The 24,833-nt window shown below is 36.6% G+C and overlaps 1 protein-coding gene and 1 long non-coding RNA gene across 3 annotated transcripts in view; one reads left to right on the forward strand and one right to left on the reverse strand.

Moving 5' to 3' along the window:
- Nucleotides 1-24,833, reverse strand: part of LOC136830190 (uncharacterized) — a 137,958-nt gene that overhangs the window by 97,505 nt on the left and 15,620 nt on the right. The window lies entirely within an intron of this gene.
- LOC136830188 (transient receptor potential cation channel subfamily A member 1 homolog) overlaps nucleotides 7,631-24,833 on the forward strand; it is a 28,143-nt gene continuing 10,940 nt past the window's right edge. For both annotated transcript variants that reach the window (XM_067089456.1, XM_067089457.1), the window contains exons 1-16: nucleotides 7,631-7,764; nucleotides 11,097-11,137; nucleotides 11,883-11,931; nucleotides 12,312-12,408; nucleotides 13,828-14,033; nucleotides 14,765-14,808; nucleotides 16,440-16,609; nucleotides 17,991-18,149; nucleotides 18,781-18,903; nucleotides 19,815-19,946; nucleotides 21,274-21,401; nucleotides 21,584-21,740; nucleotides 22,764-22,963; nucleotides 23,307-23,559; nucleotides 23,721-23,863; nucleotides 24,304-24,447. In XM_067089456.1, the coding sequence (XP_066945557.1) occupies nucleotides 11,101-11,137; nucleotides 11,883-11,931; nucleotides 12,312-12,408; nucleotides 13,828-14,033; nucleotides 14,765-14,808; nucleotides 16,440-16,609; nucleotides 17,991-18,149; nucleotides 18,781-18,903; nucleotides 19,815-19,946; nucleotides 21,274-21,401; nucleotides 21,584-21,740; nucleotides 22,764-22,963; nucleotides 23,307-23,559; nucleotides 23,721-23,863; nucleotides 24,304-24,447 (2,042 nt within the window). In that variant the 5' untranslated portion in view covers nucleotides 7,631-7,764; nucleotides 11,097-11,100. The remainder of the gene's footprint in view (nucleotides 7,765-11,096; nucleotides 11,138-11,882; nucleotides 11,932-12,311; nucleotides 12,409-13,827; nucleotides 14,034-14,764; nucleotides 14,809-16,439; nucleotides 16,610-17,990; nucleotides 18,150-18,780; nucleotides 18,904-19,814; nucleotides 19,947-21,273; nucleotides 21,402-21,583; nucleotides 21,741-22,763; nucleotides 22,964-23,306; nucleotides 23,560-23,720; nucleotides 23,864-24,303; nucleotides 24,448-24,833) is intronic.

Genomic DNA, 24,833 nt, shown 5'->3' on the forward strand with positions numbered 1-24,833 from the left:
ACATTAAAAAAAAAAAACCACGAAAAGAAAAATTACACAATAGATAAATTAGCCTAATGACTGGAAAGCGAGAACGCATAGAAAATCAGTAGATTATAGATAACGGTGTGGAAGACTGATCTTGATTGAGTTGTGGCTCAAGTTTGAGAATATATATAATTCTAAAATCCTTGAATTAGACCATTTTGAACAAGAATCTACAATTCTTAGTCTCGCCTGAGTGTATCCACTGCAGTGCTAGCGGATGGAAGACTGCTGCTTGATTGCTAAGTCTCTACCTGTCTTGTCACTGATCCCTGCATGCTGGCAGTATGTCGTTTTGAGCGCTTTTATGAAACTACCCAAATACCCCACTTGGCAGTTGGGACATGTGTAACAGCAAACAAATACCAGAACGCAATAAAACAGGCAGTTTATCTTTGAAAGGTAGTAGGCTTTTTATTGTAAAATCATTACTATCAAAACAGTATTTCAATTCCCTCTCAGGGTGCTTAATTGATTTACCAATGTAAGCCAATTTAAGGTAAAAAACTAATTTAATATGTTTCAAGACCTAGTTGGTTCGGTAACCATTATTTGCGAAAAATTTTAACAAGAACTCCATCTCTTCATGAAATAAAGTGAAATTGGAGCATAAATTGTAAGCCCTGTAGACTAAAGTATCAATTGCATTTAATTTGAAAATGTTTGAACAGTGACTGAAAAAACTCACACCTAATCCTGAAAAAGTGGGTTTCCTGTCAACAGAGAATGAATTCTCGAAATTGTCAATGAAAATATCTAAAAATGGCATTTTACTATTCACCTCCCCATCTAAAGTAAATTTTATATTCTCATGTTTGCTATTTAGGTAGTGAAGAAAACAATCAGCCTGGTGTTCTTTCTCAAAAATTAAAATAGTATCATCTACCAACGTCCCAGTGGAATAATGTTGACCATAGCGCTTGCTTGGCTCTTCCTGATGAAGATCAGATTCCTTAGGAATCAATCTCGAGCAACTATTATTATTATTATTATTATTATTATTATTATTATTATTATTATTATTATTATTATTATTATTACAGATGAAGAAACCATTCTTCAAATAATTCTCAGAAAGCGAAAACTGTGACAGAAAAAGGAGCAATCGAAGACCCAACCCACACCCAGCGAAACAGGTCCCTGACCCACCCCCGGACAATCACTCTCCACGAAAAACCACAGGGAGAATTCGGGACTTTTCAGCCTGAAACCCAAAACGCCAGAAGGACGGAGCAATCAATAGACGTAAAGCTGTCAGCCTGATTCTGTGGTATAGTCACGTGAAGATTTTTGTCCATTCGATGATAAAAAAAAATGAGTATGAGTTTTTTTTTATCCATTCTTTCATTTTCGGAGAGAAAAGTACAACAGTTGTTTAGAAAGAACCGTTAAGCAATTATTTGGGGTCGCTTAGTTTTTCCCTCTCTTTCGTTCCAGCATTCATGACGTCAGCAAGGGTACTGGAATTTTATAATGACGTTGTTGTTTGAGAGGCTAAAAAAAAAATATTATATAACTGGGTGATTGGTTTATGTAAGCTGGAGTCGCAAATACCACGGTCATTGTCGCTAGGAATATATTTTTGTAAAGAACAAAATAATATGAAGAGTAAACAAACAATCAAAGTCGTCCCGGAAGCAGTGAACTGGTATTAACCCGGGATGTATCCACCTAAGGGTCACCTCCGAGGTGCTAGTACTTTTTGTTATCTTTTATTATAAAAACAACAGTATCTGTATACACAATTATACAATATTACACAATCTCAATAGCACTAACAACTATTACAAAGTTAAGCAAGTCATTTGGTAGTTTTTTCATATGTGTACATACAGGAATTTTAATAACTTTCAAGTATTACAGTTATGTACAAATTCATCCAAATGCTGGCGCATGGTACACAAAAAGTAGCACTATGTACACAAAAAAATTCGTAGCTGCTGTTATGCTATTTCCAAAGAATACAAAAACAGAGCTAGTTCCAGTCAAGGATGGAGAAAACAGTTTCATCCTCTCAGCCAGGTACATAATTTTACTGACTAATCACATAAATATACTGATTATACTGATACATTTCACAGTACAAGCCATTCAAAACAAGACTTACATCAACAATAATAATTTTTTTTTTCACATAAGCCAACGGTTGCCATTTCCACCTTCTCACTCAATCAGAACTGTGTTCAGTATCAGTTGATTATATAACATACTAAAACACCATAATAACTGTGCTGTTAATTACATTAGAAAGTATAGAAAATATATTTTGCTAGAAAAAAATTACAAAAATTACTCCCATATCTTTTTATTAACCATTTATCATGGTTCTATTCCCTTTAATATATTCACTGGTCTCATTAATTTTTTTATATCTAGCCATCCAAATCCCATATATATGTATCTTGTGATGATTATAACTGCTGCATTTCTGTCCCTCTTTGACTTAGACTGGATGTCAAACACAGTATATTCAGAAATCTCTCCTTATTTATGTTTGAGACACTGAATAACACTTTTCATATAATTAACTATTATTACTACTCGGGGACAGAAATAAAACGTGAAGTATCGTTTCTGTCATTTTACAATGTGAACACAAACCATCCTCCTTCAGTCTGAGAATTCTAAGTCTTTCATTTGTTGTTAAAATCTCATGTATATATCTGAATATTATCAGGTCATGTTCGTTATGATTAATAAAAGGTAAGCTGACATTTTCCCAAATTATTTTCCAGTTTAGCAACGGAAAGGAACTTTCAACTTTTGGTCTACAATCTGGAAGTAGTGCTTTATGTCCACAGCAATTTGGTTGTTAGTCTTGATATAACAGTCTTTTGTAAACCCTTCTACACATCTCAATGACGACAGAGTAGAAACTTGGAGTAAGATAAGCCATAGTTTCCTAATGTTTAGAGGGAAGTGAATAACTCAATCTCATTTGCCACCAATAAGAGCAAACTCCGAATCCCTTTAAAAAATCTTTAATACCTGAGTTGAAAACTTCCCAAGGTCTTGTAGTAGACATTTATTACACCTAATCCTCCCCCCGGTCTTATGTAGACATAATCTATTCCTGCAAACTGGGTTGTAACATCCCTTCCAGATATAATGAAAAATATTTGTATTTATTTTTATGTACTTTTGATGGCGGTATGGTACGTGCTATATACCAAAGTTTTGAAAGTACCATTGTATTTATGATTATTGCTTTTTGAAAAAGCTCAGTTTTCTTACAGTTAATAGATTCACTGTCGTCTCTATTTTCTGTGATATTATATTCCAATTGTATGTCCATGTGCCTGTGTAGTCATTAAAAAATTTTATACCCAATACTTTGAGTTCGTCCACCGAATGTAACCACGAAAGTGTTCAAGAGCTCTTACTAGTCCATTCACCAATACCCATAATTTTTGTTTTCTGTTTATTTAGTTTCGAACCAGTTGCTTCCTCAAAAGCTTGAATTTCCCTGTAACAATAAAGTAAAGAAGCTTCTGATGTCATAATAATACTCGTGTCGTCGGTAAACCCTTGCAGTTTCAATTCCTTATTGTTTGGTATTGTTAACCCTTTAATATTATTATTTGATATTATCGCCCTATACAGAGGTTCCTGAAATACACAGTACATTAACACTGACAAGGGGACAACCTTGTCTGACAGATCCTGGAACATCGAAAGGTTCCCATTGTTAGCCCCCTATAATTACCATACTCTTACAACCGTTATATAAAGCATTTTACAATTTCCACAAACTCATTTGGTATCCCACATTTACTTAAGATTATAAATACAAATCCCATGTTCACCCGATCGAACGCTTTGCACTTGCTGGCGGTTAAGGATGGGTCAAAGTGAGGCCTGAGAGTGTATATGGTTGTGTGTGCCGTGGCATCAGGAGAAAGGATTACGTTTAGTAAAGAAAAGAAATGAAAGCTACGGGTGTTGATCTTCCTGATGATCCTCTCTCTCTCTCTCTCTCTCTCTCTCTCTCTCTCTCTCTCTCTCTCTCTCAACTGGTAAATTTTGCCTTCGCCACGTGATCTGTGAGTAATAAGATGAAGGGTTATTGGGGTTACAAGTGTTCACTAAATACTGAAACGAAAATTATCGGTAATGCTACTACTAAGCACCTTTAAGTTTACGATTATTTACAAAATGAAACACAAGCATGGCGGAAGCTCAATGGGATCAAAGTATTATGTACACCCATTTCTGTGTATTTCTATATATTAATAAACGATATCTTCGACCACCGAGTGGCTAGTACCAACCACGGCGTCCCGTTGAGCTTCTGCCATGTTTAGTACTAGCACCTCGGAGTAGGTGACGCGTGGATAACAAGCCAAAGTAGCACCACAAACGATTAGGCCAATAAATGATTGATCTTTGAAAGATCTAATTTGAAACCAGGAATCAATTGAATCTCAAAACGATGACGTCAAGAATTTGCAAATAGATTAAAATACTTAGTAAATCGTGGACTGCTCTTTTTGAAAGGTGTACAAATCATTAGTTATATACACAAAAAAATCCATGAATGCGGGGTCACAGACGCGGATCCTAATTAACGAGGTTAATGATCACACGCGTTCACAACCTACTGTGTAACGTAGAAGCCGCGTCAAGCAATAAACAGCATTGTGATTAATAATAATAATAATAATAATAATAATAATAATAATAATAATAATAATAATAATAATAATAATTAAACAGCATTGTGATTAATAATAATAATAATAATAATAATAATAATAATAATAATAATAATAATAATAATAAATCTATGTGAAGCCTTTCATTCAGAAAATAATTCCATACTTCTCTAACCTATCAATTGTCGATTTGTTCCATTTGTTAATTGTAATTCAATTAGTAGGCCTGGATTTGAACATAGCAAAGCCTACATGCACAATATATGAGCGTTGCAGTTCTTATGACTGAATGCTGGAACAATACGTCCTTACTAAGTTGAATTGTATAATCACAACGACCCATTAGTAAACAAGAATTAGCAATGGGAAAACATTATTGACTTAATGATCATGCCATAACGTAGAATTGTCAGAAGAACAGAGAAACATCAGCATATTCCTTAACATAAAAATAGCCTGTTCCATTATATAAGATAAATAATAGCATATTCCATAACATAGATAATGGCATATTTTACAACAAAGCCATGTATTAACAAAAGAAAATGGTTTATGCTTTGTAGGAAAAATTATGTGCCGACGAAATAAATATAGCACCACTAAAAGTTAATATATATATATATATAATATATATATATATATATATATATATATATATATATATATATATATATATATATATATATATATATATTACGATAAAAAATTATTTTCTCTGGCAAAAGCCATAATGCCAATAGCCAATGATGCCTGGATGTTATAATTAATATTAATACAAACTCATCTAGTCATGGCCTAGATTATGAAATCTTTTGATAAAATCGTTTCCTCACTCTCTCTCTCTCTCTCTCTCTCTCTCTCTCTCTCTCTCTCTCTCTCTCTCTCTCTCTCTCTCCTTATGAAAAGTAGTAGCAACAGAGTAAGGCAATTAATGGCTTAAAAGCGATAAAAAGTAGTGTTATTCAAATATGATTCTTTTCGTGTTTTTACCAACGGCAAACTGAAACCCATTAAAGCGTAACCCAAGAAGGGTCATTTATATATATAAAAAAAAACTTATAATACACTGGCTTTTTCTCAAGCTCCATTTGCAAGTTACCCTTAAAATTTGTATGTTGAACTTGTCATAGAAAACGAACATTATGCCGCTAAAGAAAACTTATGAATATTTCTGGGTGACTAATAAAAACGTTCGTAACGCATGCCACGACTAAAACATTTACGGCATCAAAGTTAAAATTGCGCCAAAGTTTCTTCGGCGCAATCGAGTTTTCTGTACAGCGTATAATGCTGTATGAAACTCTCAGCCGCGGCCTATGAAACTTTCAGCCACGACCCGGTAGTGGCCTGTGGTGTTAGCACCAATAGCGGTGCCAGACGAACGATCATGGCTAACTTTAACCTTAAATAAATAAAACTGCTGATTTGGTGTGTTTGATGATTGGAGGGTGGATGATCAACGTACCAATTTGTAGCCCTCTAGCCTCAGTAGTTTTTAAGATCTGAGAACGTACAGAAAAAGTGCGGATGGACAGCCAATTATCCATCTCAGTAGTTTTCTTTTACAGAAAACTAAAATGAACAAAAGACGATAAATTTCTCATATATATATATATATATATATATATATATATATATATATATATATATATATATATATATATATATATATACATTTATACATTTACATACACAAACATATAGATACACATTCATTTATTATATACATACACACATATATACAGGTATATACATTGATGTTTATGTGCCTATTGGGTTTTCCCACATTAGCATGTTGCTGTTTAGAACCTTCATTAGCGAGTGAATGGCCAAGAGTTAATAAATAATAATGATGATGATGATGATAATAATACCTAGCTTTTAACAAAATCACCTGTAGAATTAAGTAATTTAGCCTTTAACAACCGCCTTCGCGAAGTATTTCTTTCGAGAGAAGTGATCCTTTTGACCGATTTATCAGTAATAACAACTAGTAAAAAATGCGCCTTAGTTTCTTCGGCGCAATCGGGTTTTCTGTACAGCCGCTACAGCGTATAATCAAGGCCACCGAAAATAGATCTCTCTTTCGGTGGTCTCGGTATAATGCCGTACGAGCCGCGCCGCATGAAACTTTAACCGCCGCCCGGTGGTGGCCAATCCTATACCGTTGCCAGAAGCACGATTATGGCTAACTTTAACCTTGAATAAAATTAAAACTACTAAGGCTAGAGGGCTGCAATTTGATATGTTTGATGATTGGACGGTGGATAATCAACATACCAATTTGCAGCCCTCTAGCCTCAGTAGTTTTTAAGATCTGAGGGCGGACAGAATAAAGTGCGGACGGACAGACAAAGCGGCACAAGTGTTCCTTTTTTTTTTTTTTTTTTTTCTTAAAAAAGCCGGGTGAGGAGAAGGGGGACCCATTTCGACCCAGCACTGTAGCACCTACAAACCTTTCAAGTGGCCGGAAATTTGCTGTACTATGGTTGGCTGTCGGTGACGTCATAAACTGTACTTGTTGGCTACGTAACGAAGTTGTTGCCATATGCCACAAAATACGGCAACATTATCGAGTAGTTCATATATATATATATATATATATATATATATATATATATATATATATATATATATATATATATATATATATATATTATAAGCTCTTATGTTTACGGTATATAATCATACAGGTATTTAACTTCCAGGCTTCATAGGCATGAACTGAACATCAGGTGAATTGTTCCTACCTAGGTCTATGTAACCTCAACTCTATATTTGATAACGAAAAAAACTGCATACGAAATCTTTCGAGCCTCCACACCACATACACATGAAACCCTTTACGACAGCACAATCTGACGGAGGCATTGCGATAAGAGTAATTAAGAATTCAGAGCAGCTATACATTATCGAGAGATTACTCTCTTGCTCGGTAAGGTCGCTATTGTCACATTTGACTCCTATCTTATCAGTCTTTTATATCCAGTGACTGGTCCAAGGTTCTGTCCCTCGCTCGCCAGAGAGAAAGAAAGGATTTTAGGATTTTATTTTTAGATACAGAACTACAAAAGCATTTTTCAGAGTAAGTTTCTTCTATTAGTTTCCTAAAAATCGTCTTTAGGCAATCCGTTTGGTGACCTACAAGCCTCGATTTGACTAGCTTGTTTAAGTCGTCTGGTTTACGCGTTGATTTTTTTCTGTCCTTTTGTTCCAAGACTTTGAGAATCCTCTAGTTTACTACTAGCCTCTGTTCTGCAAGCAATCTGGTGTACAACAAGCCTTTATTTGGCTCATTTTGAGTAATCAAACTATCTATTTCGTGCAGGTGTAATATTTGTAGCAAAGGAACCTTCAATTCGTTTGCTGTACCACAAGCTTCGTTTGGTGAACTAATGTCACATTAGATATGGCAAGAGTGTTTGAAGTCTCTATAATCCTTTTGTGAACTACAAGCCTGCAGCTGACGGGGCTGGAAAGACTATTTGTTTCACATTCAGATTATCTCTGTATTCGTTAATTTCGATTTTGCTGGGAATGGGTGATTCGTGGGACTCGTGCTCTTGTGGTTGCGTGATATCTTAAGGACATTAACGCAGTCAAATCGCGTTTGAACTCTAACGGTTTGCTTGTAAATGTAATATGCACCGTCTTAAATTTTTTAAATCATAAGCGCACATGTACACTTTTAAAATTCAGGTTTTGTTTGCAGTTAACCTTACACTTTCGGTAATTGTTCACGGATTTATTATTTTACATGCGACTATGCTTAGAAACTTGTATTCCCTAAGCCTTTCACGTTTCGTGCGAAGCTACGAAGTCTTTGAACCTGAATGTTTTTTCTCACAACGATTCTCATGTCTTTTATAAAATAGGCTTACAATCCCTAAATATCTATATTTGAAACAGAACTTGGTACACTTAAGTTCTTTTTTAGTTTTCTGTAAAAGAAAACTATTGTGCCGGCTTTGTCTGCCCGTCCGCACTTTTTTCTGTCCGCCCTCAGATCTTAAAAACTACTGAGGTTAGAGGGCTGCAAATTGGTATGCTGATCATCCACCCTCCAGTTATCAAACATACCTAATTGCAGCCCTCTAGCCTCAGTAGTTTTTATTTTATTTAAAGTTAAAGTTAGCCATAATCGTGCTTCTGGCAACGATATAGGATAGACCACCACCGGGCCTTGGTTAAAATTTCATGGGCCATGGCTCATACAGCATTATACCGAGACCACCGAAAGATAGATCTATTTTCGGTGGCCTTGATCATACGCTGTAGCAGCTATACAGAAAACTCGATTGCGCAGAAAAACTCTGCGCATTTTTTACGTTTAATTACTAATAAAAATATCTTATCATTTCCTAATCAAATGAATGACAAACGACTTTTCCTTTCAAGATTCTGAAATTAACACGAATATTGAAAGGGCTCTTTCATTCTTCCTTTATCTTGAGATCTTGATCCCTGAAGTATTTCGTGTCTGATAAACGGACGAAATGAAAAGATAAATGTGTTAGGTTGTTAGTACAGTTGTACATAGATATATATTAATTTTCCGTGGATTTAGATAACGTGCGTACGAGTGTACTGTTGGATAATTGATATCTTGTTTATTGATATATCGTATTGGCTATATAGTATATATATATATATATATATATATATATATATATATATATATATATATATATATATATATATATATATATATATATATTCTATAGTTCTCTAATCCTTCCCACTACTCTGTTCTGTGAAAAGTTTCCACAAAATAGCCCAGAACGGAAAAAGAAATTTAGAAGAAAAAACTTTAAAAGATAAACAAAGGAGAACAAAATAGTATTTGAAAAAGTAAATAACATAAATAAAATAACTATGAAGTGAGGCTCATGTCAGCCTGATCAACATAAAAAAAAAAAAACATTTGCACCAAGTCTGAACTTCTCAAGTTCCGGCGGTTCGGCGACATTTTCAGGAAGATCGTACGTGCCACGATTCTGTAGCAACAAAAATTTCTACGAAACTGAGTTGCTGAACCTCACATACAGTAGTTAAAAGGCAAAACTGTTGGAATTAATTGCATTTCCAATACTACGTCAGAGCCGTCCAACCACACGCCCGTCGGCCAAAAGTGACCTGTTAGATTTTGAAAGTGGCCCGCAAGAGAAAAATAAGTAAAAGTATATTTATCTTTTTTTATATAAATACACATATACACAGGTGGCCATCATGACTTTTTTGTTTTCTCATGAGTGGCCCTTAGCCTAAACAACTTGGACGACCCTGTACTGCGTGTTATTTGGTACAGGTGACAACTTCCTGACTTATAAATATGGAACAAACTTAAACATTCAACTGAAACCTCTTTCACGTAGATTTTAAGATTTCAGCTGAAAAATAGAACTAAAAAACGCAAATTCACAATTTTTATATATATTTTTATATTTGCTCCACCCGCTTGTAAGAGCTTCACTCGGCTGGCCTCATTGTAACTCATGGTCGTTCACACTTTATTCCCAAGAGCTGTTTGCCAGTTTTTAAGTCCCTTGTCCTACAGATGGTGTCATGGGAGTTTTATAGGCCGACGACGCCTGTTTCTCATTATCGGTCACCATCCAGGAACTGACCAGACCCATTGTTGCTGAAATACACTTCCATTAAACTTCCCTTAACAATGCATAAAATTATGCAAGTACCTCAGTAGTATTAAAAAAAAACGTCGTCACTCGTCCGGCTAGCACACAGTTTCAGATAAGTTTAGAACATGACAAATACCATCCATTAGCTATGTAAAAAAAAAAACCGCTTTAATCAGATCTAAACCTATCATCATTTCATGACTGCTAGGGAGTTGCTCTTTTCCTAATCTTTAGGGCGAAGATTTACTTTCACCTAGACTCGATCACCATCAGCGACCAATCACGTGCTAGGCTGCAATAATATGCAACGATTCAATAATATGCAAAGATTCGTGACCATTAAATAATCGTTTATATACTCCTTGAAATTTACTTGCTTTACTATTTGCTATTACTTTGACAAGTTGTATGCCTAAAAAGAGATCCAGACAAGATATGTCACCGAGTTGCGCAGCAGGCTCGTGGCACCCGACAACCCACCACCCCCATACCCCTCCACGCCCCTTCCCAAAGTTAAACTCTGCACATCGGTAACCAATGCATTGTACTTTTGAGTGCCTGTTTTAAATGAGTTTTATAATACTTTCCTGCCTCTGCGCACACGTCCTTAAATCCTTTCTTTTCCAAGTGTCTATATGGTGAGTATTGCATAATGAATTTCATTAGATGACTCGTGGGTAGTTATCTGTTCTGATGCCAAAGGTTTTTATAATCCTGTTCTGAAGCGTCATTTTACTGATGCTCTGCCAGAAAGACTAATTCCATATTTTTATTGCAGGTCGATGGGGCAGGCAGCTTCGGAACAGAAAAAGAGAGATGGTACGAAAATCGTTGTTTCTCTCTCTCTCTCTCTCTCTCTCTCTCTCTCTCTCTCTCTCTCTCTCTCTCTCTCTCTCTCTCTCTCTCTCATTTTCCAGTGCCTTCTCTTCCTTTCCCGTCTTTCTCTTCCTCAATCCCCACTGATCTCCAGTCTCCCCTCACATAGTTCTTATACAAGTACGACTGGGTCTTCCAACCAGTTTGTTGCCCACAGGAATCCAGCTAACCTTGGATAACACTGTCATATATCAGTATCCAGGATTAGCGCGAATTACATGTGCAGTCCTTTTCCACCTCCCCCTTCATTATCATCTCGCCTACTTACGGAACTTCCGTAATTTCCTTCCTTACGGTATCATTTCTAACTCTAACCTGTTATTTTACTCGTAATATTGTACTCCAAGCTTTGTTCTCTGATCGACAGAATCCTTCAGATAAAGTTTCATTGTTATAGCATTATTAGTGACTGTACAACAATGCAGACTGCATTAAACTTATGTACTGTATAATTTTACTTTCGTACAGAACTTCAGTCCATGTCATTTCCCATTTCCAAACCTTATTCAGCCTGTATATATGTATATATATATATATATCTGTGTATGTGTCTGTCTGATATATATATCTCTCTCTCTATATATATATATATATATATATATATATATATATAGAGAGAGAGAGAGAGAGAGAGAGAGAGAGAGAGAGAGAGAGAGAGAGAGAGAGAGAACTAAAGTTTTCTTTTCAGCCGACATTGTAGTGATTCCTCACAACGAGTCTGATCAAGATGCATACGCGTGAGTAAAGTTCTCTTATTGGGTGCATTAATGAATTCAAAATGAAGCTCCTTTTTTCACGAAAAGATTAGTTAGGTAAGGTTAGGTAAGGCAAGGCAAGGCAAGGCATAAGGGGGCTAGGTTAGGTTAGGCGAGATATTAGATTATTTAGGTTAGTTAGGGAAGGTTAGGTTAGCCTAAATCATCTACCCTAACATTAGGCTTAGTGACCCTATCAAATGTTTTGGGCTTGGCTGATTAAACTTAGAGACTTTATCAAATCTTCTACTAAGCAAAACAAAGATGTGTTTTTGTTTATCTAATTGTTTTTATCTTGCAAATATTCTCATTACCATTGTAATGTGCGTGATGATTAATCTTCATTTTCCTCTGCGCACAAGGCCTCTCACAAAAGAGAGTCAGGAGAGGTTATGCAAGGTCAATATTCTGAGCGAGAATTATTGCGTGCAGCGTGACCTGAATCAATCGTTACACCAGGTAAGCTACCAGTCCTCAGTTTCTCAATCTCTGACTTCGTAGTGATAAACTTGATCAAGTCACACAGATATTATTTGTGTATCAGGTTGGTTTTTATCTTCACTAGTCGTATATGCCTTAATTATATTCTCTAATTGACAGACTGATAAGTGGCCTCTCGTTTCACTTGCAATAGGATTAAATTGAATTGAATTTAGACTGGGACCTATGAGGTCTCTCAGCGCTGAAACGGAAATTGACACTAAAACGTTTGAAAGGTGTAACAGGAGGAAAACCTCGCAGTTGCACTGTGAATCAATTATTAAGAGAGGGTGGAAAGCAAGATGGAAGAAAGAGAATATGAAAGGATATACAGTAAAGGGAACGTAAGGGGTTGCAGCTAGGGGCCGAAGGCACGCTGCCAAAAACCTCAATTATGCCTACAGTGCACCTCATGACGTGCATTGACGGCACTACCCCGCTACGGGGCACTTGCAATAGGGACCAGTGAATTCTTGCTTTAACCATGGACAAGTATAAAGGCATAAATCCTATTGAACTATTGAAATTTTCACTGAAAAATTCTCATAGCAGTGCAGGAGCATTCGAGAAAGAAGACTTTATCTAAGAAATAACAATAATGAGCGGATATCTCAGTTTTTATATGATATGAAGGAAGTACTTTTGATTTGTTAAGGCATACAAACGCCAAGAGGAACTGCATTTGAGGCACAGATTACGCCATGGATTTTCATCGTTAGAAGGGTGATGTTAAATGATGCAAATATACAGTTTCTCATTTCCTTGTAACTTGTGCCCTCCATTTCTAGAGTTTTTTTTATTTGCTAAAAATATAATTAGGGTTTCACAACTATTCGTTTTGTCAGTCGACTATGACCTCCAAGATTGTTCCGTACTTCATTCCAGCCTTTTCCTTAATTAGTATACACACGTTCCTAAGGGCAGTACACCAAAACCTGGCCACTTGATTCACACACACACATACACACACACACACACCCCTATCCATAAATTTCTTATCGTTACTGAAACTTTATGAAAGTATTGTCATATAGTTCTTCATGTTTCTCAGTTTTTATTATTATTATTATTATTATTATTATTATTATTATTATTATTATTATTATTATTAACAGCATCGTTCAAGAAACTTCTCTGATATCGCCTTACTACACCTAATATGCCTTACTTTAATAAGAATCCAATACATTCCAAAGAGAGACCACATTCTCTACTCCAATTTATATAACATTCATTTGTAAAGAGATGGCCACAATTTCCGCTTCACTTCATTTGCCACGTTTTCTGCTCCGCTATGTATGTTGTACATTTGCAAAAAAAAAAAAAAATACCACATTTATCAACTAAGTGCATTTTCTATAAATCTAAATAGATCAATAACGTCCCAATTCCAAATAGCTGGCAGAACTGGGTAAGACGGACACCGTGCGCATCAAACTGAAAGAAGGCTTTTGCCCCAACAAGTTAGATGGAGACCAGCTAGCACCCTTGCACTACGCCGCTCGCTACAACCACGCAGAAGCAGTCAGGCTACTGCTAGAGTACGGCGCCGACGTGAACATCAAAGGGCAGGACGAGAGGACGCCCCTGCACTATGCCGTCAGGTAAATAAACAAGGACGTCTGAACACCTTTAGTAATTAGACACTAATTGATAGTTAAAGCACAATAACCGGTCAAGTTTCTGCCTGATGATGAAATACCTTAGCGAACATTAGCTAGATATGATTATATTTGCCCGACTTTTTTCCAGGAAGCTTATAAAACTGAAGATCCAGTTTCAGTATTAGTATCTTGAAGAAACAAGATAAGATAGATTAAGCCGGTTTAAGCCATCTCTGGACCTTGCACAAAGACTGCTCAGAGGTAATGGTAAGGTGTTGACCTCTGGACACGACCAACACACTGAGCAAGTCTAGATTAGGCTTACACCTACTAATGGGTTACCGATCCAGTTTTAACAGAGGCATCTTAAGTTAGCAAGATTAAGCACAGATTAAACTAGCTTTAGGCCAACACTAGACCTTGCACAATGATACAGAGGTGATGGAAAGGTGTTGCCTAGTGAACTCGGGCTTGACCTGTACGAACCTGAACTGGACTGGATTACATTCAATAATGTATAATAGTAAACTATGCCAATTCAGTGTGAACATCTCTCTCTCTCTCTCTCTCTCTCTCTCTCTCTCTCTCTCTCTCTCTCTCTCTCTCTCTCTCTCTCCACTAAATCGGAAACTATATAAATGCCAATCTGTTAATCAAATGCAACCCATATCAAATAATAAATGTATGCTAATAATGACAATGGCAGTAAAACTGAATCTACGTTTCAACAGATCTCGACAGCAGCTGAGACAAGAAGCGAGCCAGATTCAGACTGGTGAGTAAAGACTCGAGGAATTTTATGACGCCAGATTACATAAAACAATCAATCAATCAACAATCGAATATTTCCGAGAGTCGCATGCATATATATCGGAATTTTTTCAGGTCGTTGTGGAATTTATTCATAAAAATGTGTATATAGTAAGCATTTATGCGTGAGATGTTTTGGTGTGTATAAGCAAAATATAACTTGTTATAGATATATATATATATATATATATATATATATATATATATATATATATATATATAATTATATAATATATATATATATATATATATATATATATATATATTCTTGAATTTTTATCACATCACCTTGACATTTTATATACACAAATATTAAGCTACAAATGTCCTTGAATATCCAGTTCGCCCTACTTCGGGAATATCACTGAAGGGGTTATAACTGATAAATGATTCAGTACCTGGGAGACTCGACGTGCTAACCACTCGATTGTCAAGAGTGATTAGCATGTCAACTGAAAGTGGTTGATACGCACTGTAGGGCGTTCGAGTCTCCCAGGTACTGAATTATTTATCAATCATAATTCCCCTTCGGTGATATTCCCTAAGTAGAGCGAATTGTATATTATACATTTGTAGCTTAATATTTGTGTATATACATATACATATATGTTTGTATATGTTATATATATATGTATATATATATATATATATATATATATATATATATATATATATATATATATATATATATATATATATATATATATATATATTATTAACACTTGGTTACTTAAGGTAGGGTTAAAGCAAAGTCGTCAAGTTAATCAGGTAAACTCTTCATGGGCCAGACACTTTTCATTCACAATTTCTGCCTTAAGATTCACTCTTGTACTGTCAAAATAGCGTCCCAATACTGTCGTAAATAAACGTTATGAGGAATTATTGAAATTCATGATACTGGTTTCAAAACTGTTTCCATTTTTATTTCACTTGAATAAATAAAAAATTTCACAAAGGAAAATAATGAAATACGGTAATTAAGTAATAAAATACGAGGGTAAACCGCACTGAGAAAAGTTAAAACAAATTAAAGATAACAAATAATGATACACTGATAACTTCCTAATTTACAGAAAGTAAATTTCAAGTTAATGGCTCTATCTTCCACTCTTAATATTATCATCAAAAACCCTCTTTATTGTGGCTAACCGCCATTTCCCAGTAGCTACCTTTTCCAGTTCAGTCAGGCTGGAAAAAAAAAAGACCCTGGATGGATGGGAGGGGGTTGGTAGAGTTCTGGAATGAGGTTTAATATTGTTTTAAAAGGTGTCTGGCAGACTTAACCCCTTAAAACTTCCCAGCAAACATGGGCTAAGGTTGCTGGACCTACAGTCTCGTCCACAACAGGTGAGCTGGCGAGCCTGTGAAGGTCACCCATCCAACCCATCAGGGAAGGTTTTACTGTGGTCAGCAAAATCTGCATGACAGAACTTACTATTCTCCATTGTCCAAAAACATGAAAAATGCCCTTCTCAGTGACACTTCATATGTCTAAAAGGACCTTAAAAGTCAGTGACATACAGAGATCGTTTTTCTTGAAGAGCAAAAAAATCAATCAAACTCATTCTGTCAAGGCTTTTTTTTTTTTTTTTCAAGGAACAGAGTACAAACCCGTCAGCGAGTCGATGATCATCCTGTTGAAAAATAAAGGAGCAGATGTCAACGCTCAGGACAAATATGGACAAACCCCACTCCATTTTGCAGCCATGATAGGCAACATGTCGGCCGCTAAAGATTTAGTAGTGACATGCGGGGCGCAAGTGCAGGTAAGTACAGGTAAGGCAGAATATTAACTGCAGGTCAGCAGTGGTCACGGCTTTAAGTGCTTGAAAAATAGGAAATAGCATGATGGATTAGATAATGTTATGGCAGTGATCACAGGGGTATTCTGTCGTGCTGAAAGAATCTCCCCAAGTTTGTCAAATATGGAAGGCATATTAAAGTCGAAAAATCTTATTATATCTGGCACTGTTATAGCGCTGTTTTACAAGAATAGGTGAACTTTACAGGTCCTGAAGCCAGGAATAAACCATCAGTTTGTAAGATAAATCCTTAAGATACCTTAACCCTTAAGATATATCTTGAGTTGTGACCATAATAAGTACGGATCCAATTCATAGCCTTTTATAGTGGACGACAAAACTGGCTTTAAAAATTCGAAATAGATCACCCGTCCACATCTTACTGGACTTGCTCTAGTGCTTTCATTATGGTCCATTGCAGCTTGTACCAGTATACCAATGTTTGTTGCAGTTCAAGCTCTCTGGTAACCGGGTTTGTACTGCAATGCAGGATCAATTGACTTGCAAACCTGTAATGAATAGTTTCTTGGAGGAGATATTCGCCATAATAAATGCCAAAGCAAAGCTTGATTTTGATAACTTTTTTTCTCTGCATCTTTTTTCTGCAGTTGCATAAAAACTTATTCATGATATAAAATCAAACCTTACAGTTGATGCCTCGTTTCCACATCTTATTCATTTCAATTAACACTTCTGTAGTCTACATTATTAACGTCATCTGCATTTGTTATGAAATGGATTCAAGGTTCATTAACTTTTATTAAATGCTTATAAATTATCATTACTGTTACTGAACTACTTCTACTTGTACACGAACCTGAAACTTGCATATAAAAACAGCAACTAAAAAGGTAGAAATATACCATAATCAACAGGAGGGGTCAAATAAACATCAGGGAAATTGGAGAGCAGCTTGACTGAAGCAGTTAAGACGGAGACTAGTTTCTGTTCTGGAAAATTATCTTTGTCACCCAACCACCCTAAAATACTTTTAATGGTTTTGTGACGCCGGTTTATGGTATGAAATCAGTCTAACTTTAGTAAATGCCGACCGTAAAATCTGCATATGCCCGGCAGATATAATGACAAATATGAGAAGTAGATTAGAAATTTCCTTATTATAAATTTCATCATCGGTACTTCTTAATAAGCTTGAAAGTAAGAATCGAACTTAAAATGACAAAATATCTCAGAATCCACAAACAAAGTAGAATTCCGAATTCGCCAAAATCTGCGCCGAATAACGCAAAGAACGCCGTACCCTCAAACAAATGCAAAGACCAGTCTTCAGTAAACAGAGAATACAAACTTCAACAGAAGACAACCAAAACATTACGTCTTGCAGATAGAAGACGCCCAAAACATGACTCCACTCATCGTAGCGGCGTCACACGGACACTTGGAAATCGTCAGTTTATTCCTCGAGGTCATCAGTGTGGATTTCCGCCAATCAGATGCTTCGAAGCAAACGGCTTTGCACCACGCGGCTAAAGGTGGTCACGATGTGAGTATTAACCTGGACGAGTTTTAATAGGTGCTGTGTATTTTGCTTCACATGATGGTAAATGAGGTTACTTTGTATTTATCGAGATGAGTATTATTAGATGATGATTGTACATTTCAAACACACCGCCACAAGAGGTCAAAAGGTGAATATTCATTTAGACGAGTATCATGTATAGAATGTATATTTAACTACGAGCTTGCATTCTGCCCTAAGGGGATTCATCTCACACTGAAGCAAACATTTTAAATGGGCTTCTTTGTCGTCTTGCACAAAAATGACTTATGCGATGCTGATATGTATGTTTTCATTATTCCAAGATCTACATAAATAAAAAAAGAATCACTGACCGTTAGGCTCTTTTTCATTATTCCAAGATCTACATAAATAAATAAATAAAAAAAAAGTATCACTGACCGTTAAGCTCAAGAAGGTTATGTACAATTTACCTGTCACTGCATGTATTGAAGTATCTTATTATAAATGATGGGGAGCATTACACCCGTATATGTTTGACTGAACAAATGCAGTAGTAGCAATAATAATCTCTTAACTCTACTGACTAATAAATAATTAAACCCTTCCGTCAATTTGTCGAAAATGATAAACATTTTCTATATTCCTGCATCAGAGCGTGGTGGAATTCCTGTTAGACAAGACAGAAGGGTTGGCTTACTTCAAAGACTTCCTCGAAGGACAAGACACCAAGCGGAAGACGCCCTTGTACCACGCCGCTGGTAACGGACACGTGAAAGTAAGTTCTGCTGGTAACGGACACGTGAAAGTAAGTTCTGCTGGTAACGGACACGTGAAAGTAAGTTCTGCTGGTAACGGACGCGTGAAAGTAAGTTCTGCTGGTAAAGGACACGTGAAAGTAAGTTCTGCTGGTAACGGACACGTGAAAGTAAGTTCTGCTGGTAACGGACACACACACACACAGGTCCTGTGTCTTGAAATTTCGAACGTCGTGAAAACAAGTTAGTGATAAAGGGACAGTTTTCTCCTATTTAGCTCCTAACACCTGGTTACTTCATTAGCTTTCACAGTGCGAAAATTAAGGACTATATAATGATTTCCTAAATGGTGCTATATTGCAACCCAGAGGTCAAAATATGAGGATTTTCTTCCTACTCAAAAACCAAAAAATTCAGCTTCTGATATTTATCAATATTTTACATGTTCACTCCTTCTAAAATATATAGAATTAATGGCTCATTGGCATAATTTTTTCCTTCCTAATAAGAAAAAATATCATTTACTCTTGCTGTTCCCAAATACTTTCCATAACCACTTATTCTTATTCTCAACAAAAAAAAAAAAACATGTATTTTGCTCTTATTAATTTAGAATACTGGAACATACATTCTACATTCAAAAAATATTAAAAGCCTTTAACATAACATTTCACCTCCTCCCCACACACACCCCCACCCCCACCCCCTTCTGCTGAAATAAATACAAATTGGCCTCACTTTTCCTATATAATTTCCATATGCACCTTCCCCTCAAAGAAAAATATATGAATTACACTTAATAATCTAAAAACATCCCCTGGCTTAAGACTTGACTTCGGTTACTCAACTACATGAGAGAATTACATTTCGCCTTCCACCAACCAACAGGGGCCGCCTAATTACGCAGTGCTTTACTCGCTTCCTCCCCCAGGTGGTGTCTCTTCTCTTGACAGCGGGGGCAAATGTAAAGGCTGAAACCGTCACCATGGCGACCCCTCTACACGCTGCTGCTAGCGTCGGCAATGTTGATATTATTACCTTAATCACTGACGCGTGTGCGAAGGTATTTATATGTATGTATGTATGTATGTATGTATGTGTATGTGTATGTATGTATATATATATATATATATATAATATATATATATATATATATATATATGACACACAATTTTATGTTAATGACTCCAACATCTCAGGAGTAGATTTTACTTCCAAGGAATTCGTCCAGCGATCTATCAACAAAACACAGTCTGGTATATACAAGAAATTTCCTCTATTATGTTAATTTTTTTTTCACGGTATGTATATAAATTCTATGACATTTGAAACAGCTTTGTGCAGATTTAACTGCTGCAAAAAGATACATCAAAGGAGATTCCCTCCTCTCCTATAACTTGATCACAGAAATCACATTTCAGACTTGTGAAACCCTGAGTAAAGTATAAATGCATAATCATTGCCTTCTTTCCTGTTTGGTACATTTAATTTAGCATTTTCTGAAAGAAAGAAAAAAATTGACCACTCTAACCTTCATTAAACAGGTGAAGCTCAAGTCGATTTCCATTTTCTCAAACTAAAGCTTTCTTTAAAGAATGATATACGATGTGGTCTGCCTTCCTTATCTCACTTTGGGATTCAAGGATCTTCGTCCGTGATGCTCTGGATGCAGACAAAACTGCCTACTTGAGATGTTATTCTTCAACTCGGGAAATACCTCTCTTCACTGCTTAACAACACTGCTCTCCTTACTAAGCAAGAAAAGGCTCGTTTCTTTCACCAATCTTTTCGTCACTTGCATCTGTAATCTTCACCAGACTACCTCTAGATTAGATTAGAATATAGAATTTAGGCCAAAGACCAAGCTCTGGGACCTATGAGGTTATTCAGCGCTCAAACTGAAACTGACAGTAAAAAGGTTTGAAAGGTGTAACAGAAAAACCACGCAGTTGCACTATGAATCAATTGTTAGGAGAACATGGAAAGTAAAAGAGAAAGAACATGAACGGAGATACAGCAATAGGAATGAAAAGGGGTGCAGCTATGGGCCGAAGGGACGCTGCAAAGAACTTTAAGTAATGCCCTAGCCTATTCGGGTAAACTTCCAGTGAACACTGTCGAAGTTAATCATCTCTGTATTAAATTGTTCACTGGCCTGCTCTGTTTCTCTCGTTCTTTCTTATTCTTTACCTTTCCTAGCTATTTTTCCTCTCAGACTTGTGTTTGATAAGTATTTGTGCAAATTCTCCTCCCTTACAATCTACGTATAAAATATGTGCATATTTCGTGATGAGATTTCATGGAGAGAGGTTGAGAAATCACAAGTTTTTTTCAAATATGAGAGCATCGAGAGGGCATTTAACTCTAACAAAGAAACTAATCCTTTGTAGCAAAATGTGTACTGGGACGTACAAGACATTTTCCAGCGAACCCCGCTAATGAATGCAGTTGCCGGCAACCACACAGAAGCCATCAAACTGCTGCTTAACAAACGAGCAAATATCAGACAGACAGACATGTAAGTATACCAAAGACACTTTCCAGTTTTCCAGACAATATCTTACCTCCTTACTAAATGATGATCAGAGATGTAAATACGAATATCCACACAGGAAAGATAAAAAGCATGGCCGAAAGTGCCCCAGCGCTGGCTTCCTTTTTGTGCTCAGACGTTATGCAATAACCTTACAATATATCCAGGAACCAAGCAACGCCACTGCTGATTGCTGCCCAGAACGGCCACGCTTCTGCTCTGCAGATCTTGCTGGAGAGGGGAGCAAACCCAAAAGCTGTTGATAAATTTGACAGATCTGCAATATATCACTGTGCTGAACAGGGAAAAACTGATGCCCTTGAGGTAAGTATCCTTCTACATGAAAGTTTCATGAATATTCTTTATTGTCTTTCAGTACACTGAAGCTTATGCCAAGGGACAAAAGGCCAAATTCATTCCCCGCTACATCATTTAGTCTATGTTTTTCAACGTCACTTAATAGGTATTTTGCAGTCTTTTGAAAAAAAATCATTTGCAATAAAAACACACCTAGTTTGTTTATAATATCAAAGCTTTAGCGGTGAAGTGTTATCAGTAGTTAACACGAATAAGTGAGTCCAAAAATAAGCAATTTCCGACAGATTTTGTTCAAAGGATTTTCCAAACAGGTATTTTTCAGAATGCATTTCTAGACGTCGTTCAAAAGAAGTTTCCGGTAGTTTTTTTCTTAAAATATATTCTTAACAGGATTTATTTCAAAGTCTCCTCATAATTTATGTTTTGCGTAAATGCTATTCCCATCCGGTTTTGCTCATAAAAAAACAGTACCCAACAGCTTTCGAGCATAAGGAAGCAAAGCCCAAACAGAGTCGACTATAAGTTAACTTAAAACAAATTTTTGTTGAAATGCTAACCCCAGTTGGTTTTGTTTAAAAGCCAAAATGCCAACAGGCTTTGTATAAAAACTGCTAGATTTTGATCAAAGACGGTATCCAACAAGTTTTTATTAAAAGCCATCCCAACAAGTTTTATTCAAAAGCTATTCCGAACAAATTACAGTATGTTCAAAAGCGAGCCAGCCCAGACAGAATTCGCTCGGTGCTGCTTTGGCTTGTTATCTACGCGTCACCTACAGTACTCGGAGGTGCTAGTACTAAACACCGCATGGTAAATGTCAAGTAGACAGCCGTACGAAGACATCGTTTATCAATTTAATTTGTCGACCACACAATATAGAAATGGGTGTATATAATACTTTGATCCCAGAGCACTAAACATGGCGTCCCAAGAAGCATCCTCCATGTTTAGTACTAGCACCTCGGAGTAGTTGACGCGTAGATAAGTCAAATTAGCACCATTCACTCTTAAATAAGCTATTCCCAACAGGTTCTGTTCGAAAGCAAGTTATTCCCTTTTTTGTTAATTGACGAAGTGGACTGCTATGGGCAGCCTCCACTCCATGCTGCGGTCATGAAGGGTCATATGGACACCATGACATTCCTGCTTAATCACGGAGCTGTTCCAGACACCAAGAATGAAGAGCAGAATACGGTGCTTCATATAGCTTCTAAGAGAGGCTATGTTTGGTAAGGCAAAATTCAAACGGCGCCTTTCTTGTGATGTGTTAGTTTCTGAAGATGAGAAGGCTAGTATGTTATCCGGCAGTGTGTCATTCAGTAGTCAACAGTAATTTGGCAATAAAACAATTTGGAGTTGTATAACAGAGTCATTAAGGTCTCCTGAATCATATGATGGGTCTAACTTTGCATCGCAAATTCCTTTTGATTTTCGCTCTTTCTGGAATTTAAACTACAAATTTTCGCTAAAATACCTTAGCTATTACGAAGATCTGGTAATGAATGGTTCAATCACTTCAAAGCTTTTTTTAAAAGTATTAAGCACTGATGGGGCGTATTCTAACCCATATAGCATGGTCCAGGCTCTATTGCCTTACTCCTGCACAATGCTGAATGCTGAGAACGAAGACCTGGACACTCCCCTGCACTTGGCGTGTAAGTGGGGCCACGAAGAGGTTGTCAGGCTACTGCTGGAAGCTGGCGCCGACGTCAAAGCCACCAATTCCTCATCCTCCACTCCACTGCATCTAGCAGCTTTCAAGGGCCACGTTGGTTGTTGCCATTTGCTTCTAGACTCAGCTGCCCCTACTGATATATTTAATAAGGTCTGATTGATTGCGTATTGTTATGGCTTCACACGAAACAGTCTGAAGAACTTGAATGATGAAAGGCAACAAACTTTCCATTTTTAAGTTGTGATATGAAAATCTTATTATTTTCCACTTATCAACAATGTCGTCATAACCACTGATATCTTTCGCTGTAGGAAAACAAGACCCCGTTAATCTTGGCAGTTCTGGAGGGTCACGTCGGGGTGACGCGACTGTTACTTGACCATCGCGCCTCCTTGGCCGCAGCTTCGAAATCAAATATGAATGCTTTGGAAGTCGCCGTGGATGCAGGCAAAAGGCACGTCATTCTCGAAAATATAATGACCATTTTGTTTTCAGACAAAGGGGAACAACCCCTGCCCTCAAGTATTTTTGCATAAATGCTCTACACACGTGCAGTCTTGAGTATATTTGCACAATTGAGAGCAATAGATGGTGCTGTACTTGGAGCAAATAAGTTTGAGATGAATTCATTTTACTACTTGAGAGCAATAGATGGTAGTTTAATGATTGGAGCAAATAATTTCAGGTCCTTCAAATGCAAACACTGAATAGAGTAGTTTAATAATTGCATACTCAGCCACTCCTTCAAATGCAAAATATATCTCTATTTATCTTTATATATATATATATATATATATATATATATATATATATATATATATATATATATATATATATATATATAATTACAAATGTAGATTTACAATGTTCAAAGAATATTCCTTCTTTTTCCAGTGATATTGCGCTCACCATTATCCAGTCCAAGGGTTGGGAGGAAGGCATGAAACATATTTCAGACGACTACAGAGGATACAGAGTCACGCCCTTCAGGAGAATGATCGAAAAACTACCCAAAGCAGCAGAGGAAGTCCTCAATAGGTATTTCTTTCTTTCTTTCTTTCTTTCTCTCTCTCTCTCTCTCTCTCTCTCTCTCTCTCTCTCTCTCTCTCTCTCTCTCTCTCTCTCTCTCTCTCTCTAGTCAACTAATAGCTCAGTTTCTGGTAAGAAGAAAGTTGTGCTCTTGCTCCTCTGGTTATAAGTAATAGCTTTTCCTCAAATTCTGACTGACAGGAAATATGTTTTACCTAAGCTTCTGATTTTAGAAAATGGTTTTGCCTCGTCTTCTGGTTAGGAGTAATAGCTTTGCCTCGGTTTGTGATTAGACTTCTTGGTAGGAGAAATGGGTTTCCTCACCTCCTGATCAGTAGAAAAAAAAAGCTTCACAACTTCTGGATGGGAAGATAACCCTTTCCTCAGGTTCTGGT

The sequence above is a fragment of the Macrobrachium rosenbergii genome, chromosome 46 (genome assembly GCF_040412425.1).
Source record: "Macrobrachium rosenbergii isolate ZJJX-2024 chromosome 46, ASM4041242v1, whole genome shotgun sequence".
Classification (NCBI taxonomy): domain Eukaryota; kingdom Metazoa; phylum Arthropoda; class Malacostraca; order Decapoda; family Palaemonidae; genus Macrobrachium; species Macrobrachium rosenbergii.